The sequence below is a fragment of the Panthera uncia genome, chromosome F1 (assembly GCF_023721935.1).
Source record: "Panthera uncia isolate 11264 chromosome F1, Puncia_PCG_1.0, whole genome shotgun sequence".
In the NCBI taxonomy this organism is placed as follows: domain Eukaryota; kingdom Metazoa; phylum Chordata; class Mammalia; order Carnivora; family Felidae; genus Panthera; species Panthera uncia.
The window spans coordinates 1,614,009-1,626,298 of NC_064813.1; the positions used below are offsets into that span (position 1 = coordinate 1,614,009).

The 12,290-nt window shown below is 42.6% G+C and overlaps 1 protein-coding gene across 1 annotated transcript in view; it reads left to right on the forward strand.

The window, feature by feature from the left end:
• Positions 1 to 12,290, forward strand: part of DNAH14 (dynein axonemal heavy chain 14) — a 305,880-nt gene that overhangs the window by 219,771 nt on the left and 73,819 nt on the right. The window contains exons 62-63 of the mRNA XM_049635106.1: positions 6,182 to 6,313; positions 6,680 to 6,775. Coding sequence (XP_049491063.1) covers positions 6,182 to 6,313; positions 6,680 to 6,775 — 228 coding nt within the window. The remainder of the gene's footprint in view (positions 1 to 6,181; positions 6,314 to 6,679; positions 6,776 to 12,290) is intronic.

Genomic DNA, 12,290 nt, shown 5'->3' on the forward strand with positions numbered 1-12,290 from the left:
TTCAGTGTTTTGTCTCAGATTCCACATCTAAGTGAGGTCGTCTTTCTCTGTCTTATTTCACTTAGTGTAATGCCCTCAAGGCCCATCCGTGTTGCCACACTGGGAGGATTTCCTTCTTTATTACGGCTGAATAATACCGCATTGTGTGTGTGTGTGTGTGTGTGTGTGTGTGTGTGTGTGTGTGTATCGCATTATATATGTGTGTGTAGATATATATCACATTATATATTTGTGTGTATGTATATATATCACATTATATGTGTGTATATATATATCACACTACGTGTATGTGTGTGTATACATATATCACATGTGTGTGTATATATATCACATTATATGTGTGTGATATATATATATCACATATACGTGTCTGTGTGTATGTATATCACATTATATACGTATGTGTATATATATATATCATTATATATGTGTGTTATGTATATATATGTCACATAATATATGTGTGTGTGTATATATATATATATTGCATTATATGTGTGTATATATTGTATTATGTGTGTGTGTGTGTATATATATATCTCACATTATATATGTGCATGTGTTATATGTATATCACATTATTAGTGTGTGTATATATATCACATTATATATGTGTGTATATATATATCACGTCATATATGTGTGTGTATGTATATATATCACATTATGTGTGTGTGTATATATATAACATTATAAGTGTGTATGTATATCATATTATATATGAGTGTGTGTATACATATCACATTGTATATGTGTGTGTATATATATATATATCACATCATATATGTGTGTGTATATATGTATCACATTATATAGGTGTGTGTATATACACATCACATTGTATATGTGTGTGCGTATTTTTTCTTTATGTGTTCATCCTTCAGTGGACACTTAGTTGGCTCCCATGTCTTAGTTGTTGTAAATAGTGCTTCAGTGAACATAGGAATACAAGTACCTTTGCAAGTTCGTGTTTTTGTTTCTTTTAGGTAAATGCCCAGAAGCAGCACTGCTGGATCATATGGTAGTTCTGTTTTCAATGTCATTGAGGAGCCTCCGTTCTTTCTTCCATGATGGCTGCCCCAATTTACATTCCCACCACCAGTGCACAGACGTTCTCTTTTCTCTACATCCTGCCAACACCCGTTGTGTCTTGTCTTTTTTCTACTGGCCATTCTGAAAGGTGTGGAGTGGTATCTCATTGTGGTTCTGATTTGCATTCCCCTGATGAGGAGTGATGTTGAGCATGTTTTCATGTGTCTGTTGGCCATCTATGTGTCTTCTTTTAGAAAAATGTCTATTCAGATCCTCTGCCCATTTTTTAATCAGGTTGGGTTTGGGTTTTATTTATTTCTGTTTTTTGTTTTTGTTTGTTTTTGGTGCATTTTGTTTTTGTTTTTGTTTTTGTTTTTTGCTATTGAGTTGTATGAGTTTTTTATGTATGTTGGATATTAACCCTTTATCACCATATGTGGTTTGCAAATATTTTCTCCCTCTGCGTAGGTTGCTTTATCATTTTGCTGATGGTTCTCTTTATTGTGCAGAAGCTTTTTAGTTTGATGCAGTCATATTTATTTATTTTTGCTTTTGTTGCCTCTGTTTTTGGTGTCAAATCCAAAGTCATTGCCAAAATCGATGTCAAGGAGCTCACCACCTGTGTTTTCTTCCAGGAGTGTTATGGCTTCAGGTCTACCTCCAAGTCTTTAATCCATTTTGAGTTATTTCTGGGTGTGATGTGAGATAGGGGTCCAGCTTCCTTCTTTCACATGTGGCTGTGCAGTTTTCCCAACATGATTTATTGTACAGATTGTCCTTTCCCTGTCATATATTCTTGGCTCCTTTGACATAAATGAATCAACTGTATATATGCATGGGCTCATTTCTAGGCTCTCTGCTCTGTTCCATCGACCTGTGTGTCTGTTTTATGCGAGTACCACACTGTTCTGATCACTGTAGCTCTGCAACACAGTTCGAAATCAGGAAGTGTGACGCCTCTAGCCTCGTTCTCCTTTTTCAAGACTTTTGGGCTATTTGGGGTTTTTTGTGGGTCCATACACATTTTAGGATTATTTGTCCTATTTTTGTGAAAAATGCTATTGGAATTTTGATAGAGATTGCATTCGATCTGTAGATTGCTTTGGGTATTACAGACATTTTAACAATATTCTTTCAATTGGTGAGTATAAAGTATCTTTTGACTTACTGTGTCTTCCTCAGTTTCCTTCATCCGTGCCTTATAGTTTTCAGGGTACTGGAAGGTCTGTCACCTCCTTGGTTAAATTTATTTCTAAGTATTTTATTCTCTTTTTTTAATGTTTATTTTTGAGAAAGAAAGCGTGTGAGCAAGCATGAGTGGGGGAGGGGCAGAGAGAGAGGAAGACAGAGAATCTGAAGCAGGCTCCAGGCTCTGAGTTGTCAGCACAAAGCCTGATGTGGGGCTTGACCCCCAAACCATGAGATCATGACCTGAGCCAAAGTTGGATACTCAACCGACTGAGCCACCCAGGTGCCCCAAGATATTTTCTTTTTGATGCAACCACAAATGGGATCGTTTTCATAATCTCTCTTTCTGATGGTCCATTGTTGACGTAGAGAAATGCAGCTGAATCTTATATATTGATTTTGTATCTTGCAACTGTAATTAATTTGTTTCTTCTAACAGTTTTTGGATGGAGTCTTTAGAGCCTTCCACATGTAATATCACGTCCTCTGTAATGGTGACAGTTTTATTTATTCTTTTCCGATTTGGATGACTTTCATCTCTTTCTTGCCCAGTTGCTCTGGCTAGGACTCCCAATACTGTGGGAGGAAGCATCCTTCTCCTGTTCCTGATCTTAGAAGAAAAGCTTTCAGCTTCTCACTACTAAGTACGATGTTAACTGGGGGCTTGTAATGTACAGTCTTTATTATGTTGAGGTGTATTCTGGCTATACCCAGTTTGTTGAGAGTTTTTTCATGAATGCATATTGAAGTTAGTCAAATGCTTCTTCTGCATCTATTGAGATGATAGTATGATTTTTATGCTTCGTTTTCTTAATGCGGTGTATCGCATTGATTGATGTTGGACCGTCCTTGCCCTTGGGAGTAAATCCCACTTGATCATGGTTTATGGTACTTTTAGTGTAATAGTGAATTCAGTTTCCTAATATTTTGTTGAGGATTTTTGCATCATTGTTCATCAGGGATATTGGTCTTTAATTTTCCTTTTTTGCAGCATCCTTGTCTGGTTTTGGTATCAGGGTAATACTGGCCTCATAGAGTGAGTTTGGATGTGTTTCTTCCCTTTCTGCTTTGTGGAAGCCTTTGAGAAGGATTGATATTAATTCTCTTTAACGTTTGGTAGAATCCACCACTGCAGCCAACTGGTCTTGGACTTGTTTGTTGGGAGGTTTTTCACCTCTCATGCAGTCTCCTTACCAATAATTATTCTGTCCAGATTTTCTATTTCTTCATGATTCAGTTTTGGTAAGCTGTATGATTTTAGGAATCTGCCCATTTCTTTTAAATCGTCCTATTTGTTGGTGGGTAATTGTTCATAGCAGTCTCTTGTGACCCACTTGTACTTCTGTGGTATCAGTTGTGATGTCTCTTTTGTTTCTCCCTTTATTCTCTGGGCACTCTCTCTTTTTCTCTTGGGGAGTTAGCTATAGGTTTTTCAATTTTGTTTGTTTTTCCGAAAAAACCAACCCTTAGATTCATTGATCTTCGCCATTGCTTTCTCAGTCTCTCTGTCGTTTATTTCTGCTCTCGTTCCTGTTGTTTCTTCCTTCTACTAACTTTGGACTCCACTCGTTCTTCTTCTGCTAGTTTTTGGGGGTGTGTTGAATTACAAGACTGACCCTCAGGTCGAAGCAAATAGGCCTCTTTCACTGAAAGGCTGGAAACTTTTCAGTCGCCCTCCTGGGTGCTGGGCCCTGGGGTGGGTGAGTCTGCACCAGCCCTTTCAGGACTGTTTCTCAGCTCACTGTGGCCTTCTGGGTCTCATGAATAGAAGCCCTATGGATTTGCAAAACTAGGTGTTTCCAGTATCTTCTCTCAGGTGCAGGTCTAAAAAGTTGAGGTGCAGGGGTGCCCAGGTAGCTCAGTTGGGTTAGGTGTTGCAGCTCAGTTCAGGTCATTGTCCCCCAGTTCATGGGTTCGAGCCCTGCCTTGGGCTGCATGCTGACAGCTCAGAACCTGGAACCTGCTTCGGATTCTGTGTGTGTCTCTCTCTGCCCCTCCCCGACTTCTGTGTTCTCTCTCTGTGTCTCTCAAAAATAAACATTAAAACAATTTTTTTAATTTAAAAAGTTGAGGTGCCAGATGTGGGGTTCAAGCCCTCTACTCTTCAGAGAGAAGCTTGGGCTGCTGAGTTCCCTCCCGATTGTGGGTTACTGTGCCAAGAGTGGAGGTTACGGCGAGATTGCGTCTTAGCTCCTCCTGCCCATTTCGAGGGTGTCTCAGAACATCCACCCGATGTCTATGGGTCATTCAGGTCGTGTCTGGGTTCCTTTTGGAGATAACTGTTCTGTGTGTAGTTCCCGGTGTGTCCGTGGGAGGGGACGAGTGTGGGATCCTCCTGCATCGCCATCTTGAACTAGATCCCTGAGATTTATTTTTATTTGCTCAACAAATATTCATAGAACAGCATGTGCCAGAAACTCTTATGAACACTTAAAAAATATTAGTTCATGCTTGAGGAGATGGGGGACAGACTGGGGCATAGAACAAATTGAAGAAAATAAGGTAGTCTGGATGCCTAGTGAAGGGCTTTGCTGGAGTAGATTGAATTCAGAAGAATATAGATTTCCTGTAGGATTCCAGGAGCATGAGAACAGGGCCAAGGCCTGCAAGCATCGGGCTCAGGGCCCCGGGCAGGTGGGAGGCCGTGCTGGGCAGGTGAGTCTTGGAGGAGCAGCCTGGTGGAGTAGCTTCCTTCCAGGGGACATAAGAGACATTATGCTAGGTCACAGGAGCAACCCGTTCCTTTATACGTAATAGGGAAGCCAGACATCCAAGAGCTCATTTCACAGTTAATTAATTACTTAGAATGATGATCTGGCTATTGGGATGTAGGGCCCTGTATGAACAAGGTGAATTGTTTAGCAGAGTGTTAATGTTGATGTCCATATTATTCATGAATTAACGTAACAGCTGCTCACTCTCTGAAGCGTTCTTGCCAAAAGGATTCCCTGTGGTTTAAACAGATCTTTCAAGCTAAAATAATAGCTCACCTAAAGAAGTTGTTAAAAGCGTGACAGTGTTCGAAGTAATAATGAGAACGCCAATAGTAATCCGGTAATGGGCCACCGGCCATCTAAATTATTTAGCAAAATGGTTCTGTCCTACAAGAGGGGAAATGCCTGGCTGGAAAGGAAGACAAAAGGACTGTCAGTCTAAGAAAGATTTTCTTCCGGTTCTGGCTCCCCAAAGTAGATGAGAAATAGTATGTGCCCACCTCGGAACAAGGAGTACCATGGAGCTGAGGTGGCTCTCTTGGCACGTGACACGGATGAGCGAGAGAGTGTCCTCAGTGAGCCTCCGTGTCCCCCCGGCCGCACCGCCACCCCTGACTAGACAGACCTTTAAATAGGCACCGTGCCCGGCGGATGTGCCTCTCGGGCAGCAGAAGCTGCGGGCAGGGTCCTGCTCCCTGACGCCTCGGGTGCACAAGGAGGCTTCAGACCTTGCAAGCTGGAGGAAGTTAACCTGGTGTACTTTTGTTTTAAAACGGAGTTCCCGGGACAGCCGGGGGGCTCAGTTAAGTGTCCGACTCTCGATTTCGGCTCAGGTCATGATCTCATGGTTCCTGGGATCGAGCCCTGTGTTGGGCTCTGCACTGACGGCTCAGAGCCTGCTTGAGACTCTCTCTCTCCCTCTCCCTGCCCCTCCCCCCCCTCCTTTTCTTTGTCTCTCTCTTAAAATAAGTAAATAAACTTAAAAAAATAAAATAAAGTTCCTTTTTAAACAGTACAGCAAAGCCACTGTGACAACAGTAGCAATAATCAGATGTTTACAGCAGCGACTTCCCCCTCCTCTGCTGCAGGGCCGTTGCACCCGCGGCTACGTGTCGTTAATCCTGCCACTGAAGAGTAGTTGAGTATTTCTCATACAAAATAAAATGTCACTTTCATGTGAACTGGGGGAAGAAAGCCTCAGCTCAGCACGTCTTTTTCTTGTAATACATGAATTGTGTTTTCTCTAGGTTTTCACGAAGCTGAAAAAAATTTTGCTCTTCCCTGATTTCAACCCAAACAAGATCGCCCTCGTTTCTATAGCCTGTTGCTCTATGTGCCAGTGGGTCATAGCTTTGAATAACTATCATCAAGTGCAGAAGGTACGCTCTTTCCCCGGAAATATCTAGAACAGCCGGGAAGGGACGCTTCCTCGTCCCAGAAGTAGCTCGTGCTTAACAGTGCTCACAGAATACCTCGCGAGAACCACTTTCCTCAAAGACCCTATGCTGACGCCTGCAGATAGCAAGTGCATCTGTCGGGTTGTTTTATTTACGGCAGCTGTGCTGTTTTAGTTGTTTTAGTGTGTGTTAGTTACCATAGTGAGTTCCTTCACACCCCTTTTGTGCACATCATCCCAGGAGAGGTTGTTATAAGAATTGACACAAATGCCTGCCAATCAAAAGCGACATTTTTAACGGCAAACTTGACCTTTTTGAACACTTAGGTGTGGTGACCTTCTTTTTCAGCTCGTGGGCCCCAAGCAGATCCAAGTGGCAGAAGCTCAACGTGTCCTAAAAATTGCACGACAGAGGCTGGCCGAAAAACAAAGAGGTTTGCAGCTGGTAAGGCATTATTTGCTTGTTAAACTTACAGCCGCTTTGTGAGACGACTCACCAAGAAGAGTCATTGTCCCAGGAGAGTTTACCAGTTCAGGAGAAAACGAGGATAACAAGGGTGGTGAAGAGATTAATTGTGGTTAAGTAAATAACACAGACACTATATGTAAGGTGCCATCACATAATAAGACTCTCAGTAATGCTAATTATTACTGTGTCCGTAGTATATTGACCCGTTTCACCGAATTTCTCCCAGGAGAGCTTTGTGACTTCAGTTTACCGAAGACTCGCCCAGTATCAACCTGTGTTCTTAAAAACTGTCCTTAACCACCTGTTTATATCAATTACTCTGTTGCTTTGTAAAGACATGGTTGTTTCTTTTTTGTTTTGTTTTGTTTTGTTTTGTTTTTTGATGTTTATTGTTGAGAGAGAGAGACAGAGTGTGAGCAAGGGAAGGGGCAGAGAGAGAGGGAGACACAGAATCTGAAGCAGGCTCCAGATTCTCAGCAGGCTCTGAGCTGTCAGCCCGGAGCCCCACGTGGGGCTCAAACTCACGAACCGTGAGATCATGACTTGAGCCGAAGTCGGACGCTTCACCGACTGAGCCACCCAGGGGCCCCAAGACATGGTTATTTCTTAAATGTCTTGGTTTTAAGCTAAAGTTGGGGTGTCATTATGAGAGCCAGGACTGAGGTCACCAGCCCTCGGACACACATCCTGAGAGTGGGTGAGGTGGCACCCTGCAGATGGCCACATAGCAGGGAATGTCTCCCAAACCCCTACATTTCAATGTGGTTATCTACACTTTAAAATCTGGGAATTTATTTAATGGGGCACCCGGGTGGTTCAGTCAGTTGAGCGTCCAACTTCAGCTCAGGTCATGATCTCACGTTTCGTGAGTTCGAGCCCCGCGTCAGGCTCTGTGCTGACAGCTCAGAGCCTGGAGCCTGCTTCCGATTCTGTGTCTCCTTCTCTCTGCCCCTCCCCTGCTGGCACTCTGTGTTTCTGTCTCTCTCTCTTTCTCTCTCTCAAAAATAAACATAAAAAATTTTTTTTAATTTAAATCTGGGTATTTATTTAAAATTTGAATTTCTGTCTTCTCCTGGTTAATTCAGAAGATCCGGCAGCCCTGGGCCGGCATGCTCACCAGGCGATAATGAGCCCCCAAGTCATGTCAGGCATTTCTGTCACCTGCTTGGCCCCCTGGGCATTTCTTGTAAACCCAAATATGTATATAAAGTGTTGGACATTTTTGAAGGAAATTATTAATTTTTTTTCTTTATGTGGATAAGTCATTTTATTGCTAATATTTTGTTGCAGGTTATGACCTACCTATATAGTAATATTTAGATATGTGTGGATAATAGCTGACATCTATGGTGTGTGTGCAATATGTTGCAAATACCATGCTGATGCTTTATACAGACTTGTCATTTCATCCTCAGGTCAGCTTTCAGAAGGTTTATAAGGGCGATGTTTATAAGGGAGAAAACTAAATCGAAAGATTCAACATTTGTCCAGCATCTTTTTTTTAATGTTTTTATTTCTGAGAGAGAGAGAAGCGTGAACAGGGGAGAGGCAGAGACAGAGGGGGACAGAGGATCTGAAGCAGGCTCCACACTGACAGCAGAGATCCCGACGGGCTCGAACTCGTGAGCCATGAGATCGTGACCTGAGCTGAAGTCAGACACTCAGCTGACTCATGCCCCCAGGCGCCCTATTTGTCCAACATCTTGAGCCTCTAAGTGGTGCCCACGCTCTAACCCAGGCCGTCTCACTCAAGCCCACACACTGACCTCCGACCCTACAAAACTCTCCTATGCAGGAGTGATATGGGAGGCATCCGGCAGCCATTGTGGCTCAGGCACCAACCAGGGAGCGCCAACTCTTGTCACAGAGCAGCTTCAGGTCCAGAGGCCACCAGAGAGGACTGACGGGGGGTAGAGGGCCAGGGTGGGCAGGGGTAGGGCCGACAGTGGGCTCTCCAGGGCATGAGGCAGGCCCGTTCAGCAACCACCACAGATATAGCTCGACATTTTAACAACCGGTGTGCCTACATCAGCCTAGTTCTGTCCCACACACAAGTTAATGATCCAGGAAAGGAAAAAGTCTGCTTCGGAACTTAAAGGAAAACAATTAGATATTATACAACCCGGTAAGCAGGCAGTTCGAGAACAGATGCAGTCGAGTCTCGGACAGCACCGGTCCATCTACACGGATTTTTCCCCATAAATACCAGGACAGGCCTGTAAATGTATTTTTCTCTTCCTTATGGTTTTCCTAATGGCATTTTCTTTTTTCTACCTTGCCGTATTGTAAGAATATAGTCTGTAATACGTGTGACATGCCGCGTGTGTGTTAATTGACTGTTACCAGTGAGGCTTCTGTTCAACAGCAAGCTATTAGAAGAGAAGTTTTAGGGAGTCAAAAGTTTTACGTGAATTTTCAGTTGCATGGGGGGTCGGCACCCTAACCCCTGTGTTCAAGGCTCAGCTATAATTTTTAATTTAGCGTAAATGTCCATTTGGGCTTTTTTTCCAATAATTATTAGAAACCCTATGTAAATAAATCTTAAAATGATGATGTGCCTGGTTTTCCAGGAAATTCTTAGTCACTAAAAGTCATTTAAAGAAAACTTGAGGGATGCCTGGGTGGCTCAGTCGGTTGAGCGTCCAACCCTTGATTTCGGTTCAGGTCATGACCTTATGGGTCATGAGTTTGGGCCCCGCGTTGGGCTCCGTGCTGACAGCGTGGACGGCCTGCTTGGGATTCTCTCTCCCCCACTCTCTCTTTGCCCGTGTCCTGCTTGTGCTCTCTCACTCTCTCAAAATAAATAAATAAACATTAAAAAAAAAAAACAACTTGAAAGACTGAACAAACAAAAATCAGAGATTTAAAGGGTCTGAGACAGAAGATGAGGAAAGAGAGGGATGAACAGAACAGTAAACTGATGAGACCCACAGACAGTGCAGGACACTCCACGCAGCAGCAGAACCCACGTTCTTCTCAAGTGCACATGGACGTTCTCCAGGGCAGACCCGACGTGAGGCCACAAAATGAGTCTTCATGGGTTTTAAAAGATCGATATTGTATCAAGTATCTTCTCGGACCGCATGGAACGAAGTTGAAGCCAACAACAGAGGAAAACTGGGAAATTCACAAATATGTGAAGATTTGTAATCTGTAAACAATAAACTCTTAAGCAATCCCTGGGCCAAAGAAGAAATCATAAGGCAAATTAGAAAATACTTAAAGACGGGGCACCTGGGGGGCTCAGTCAGTTGGGCGTCCGACTTCGGCTCAAGTCATGATCTCGCTGTTCCCGAGTTTGAGCCCCACGTCGGGCTCTGTGCTGACGGCTCGGAGCCTGGAGCCTGCTTGGGATTCTGTGTTTCCCTCACTTTCTGCCCCTCCCCCGTTCATGTTCTGTCTCTATCTCAAAAATAAACATTAAAAAAAAATTTTAATAAAATAAGGTTGCAAAATGCTAAATCAACATACAAAAATCAGTTGCATTTCTATAAACCAACAACAAACTATCCAAAAAAGAAATTAAGAAAACAATCATATTTACAATTGTGTCAAAAGAATAAAATGCCGAGGAATACATTTAACCAAGGAGGTGACAGACCTATTTTCTGAAAACGTTAAGACACTGAAGAAAGAAAAGGAAGAAGACACAAATAAATGGAAAGATACTCCATGCTCATGGCTGGGAAGAATTAATATGGTAAAGCGCCCACACTACCCAAACCAAGCCTCAGATTGAATGCCACCCCTTGTCAAAATTCCAAGGCACTTTTCACAGAAATAGAACAAACAGTCCTAAAATGTGTATGGAACTACGAAATTTATTACCTTTTGTCTTTTTGATGATGGCCATTCTAACAGGTGCAAGGTGGTGTCTCATTGTGGTTTTGTTTGATCAGCATTTCCCTGATGATGAATGATGTTGAACATTTTTTCCTGCTGGCCTTTGTTTGTCTTCATTGGGAAAATGTCTGTTGAGTTCCTCAGCCCATTTTCCAATCAGATACTGTGGTTTTCTGTTACTGAATTGCAGGAGTTCTCTGGAGATTAGCCTCTTCTCCAACATATGGGTAGCAAAACTGTTCTCCCATTTTGTTAATTGTTCTTTCGTTTTGTTGATTGTTTATCTTGTTCTGCAGAAACTTTCGAGTTTGAGGTAGTCCCATGAATCAATTTTTGCTTTTGTTGTTTGTGGTGTTGGTGTTACGGCTAAAAAAAATCATTACCAAGTCCAATGTCGAACAGTTTCTTGCCTACATTTTCTACTAGGAGTTTTATGGTATCAGTTCTATGGTATTTAGATTTATTTGGAGTTAATTTTTGTGAGTGGTGTAAGATATGAGTCTGCTTTCATTGTTCTGCGTGTTTTCCCAGCAGCATTTGTTGAAGAGACTGGCCTTTCCCTGTTGGGTGTTCTTGGCTCCCTTGTTGAGTTGCCAGATTTGCCAGATTTGATCCTGGGCTCTCTACTCTGTTCCACTGGTCTGTGTATCTATTTTATGCCAGTACCACACTGTTTTATTACTGTATAGAAATGCTACTGGTTTCTGTGTGTTGGTCTTACATCCTGCAACCTCACTAAAATCGTTGATTAGCTCTAACAGTTGTTTGGTTGAGTCTCTGGGATTTTATCACATCATTTGCAAATAGTGACATTTTTACTTATTCCTTTTTTTAAATTTTTTTAATCTTTACTTATTTTTGAGAGAGAGAGAGAGACAGCGTGTGAGCAGGGGAGGAACAGAGAGAAAGGGAGACACAGAATCGGAAGCAGGCTCCAGGCTCTGAGCTGTCAGCACAGAGCCTGACACGGGGCTCGAACTCACGAACTGAGATATGACGTGAGCTGAAGTCGGACACTCAACCAACTGAGCCACCCAGGCGCCCCAACTTATTCCTTTCTGATTTAGGTGCTTTCTATTTGTTTGTCTTGCCTGGTTGCTCTAATCAGGACTTCCAGGACTACATTGAATAAGAATGGAGGGGGCGGGTATCCGTGTCTTGTTCCTGAGCTTAGAGGAAAAGCTCTCAGTTTCTCACCGTTGAGTATAACATTAGCTGTGGGTTTGTCATAACTGCTTTTTATTTTTTTTTTAATTTTTTAAATGTTTAGTTTTGAGAGAGAGAGAGAGTGAGTAGGGGAGGGTCAGAGAGAGAGGGAGACACAGAATCTGAAGCAGGCTCCAGGCTGAGCTGTCAGTACAGAGCCCAACATGGAGCTCAAACTCACAAACACCGAGATCATGACCTGAGCAAAATCAGATGCTTAACTGACTGAGCCACCCAGGCTCCCCTGTAACTGCCCTTTATCATCTTGAGGTTTGTTCCTTCTGTATCCAGTCTGTTGACAATTTTTATCATGAAAGTGTATTATGTTCTGTCAGATGCTTTTTCTGCATTTATTGTGATGATCATGTGATTTTGATCATTCTGTTGATGTGATGTAAAACATGTACTGATTTGCACATGTTCAACTACCCTTGCATCCAGG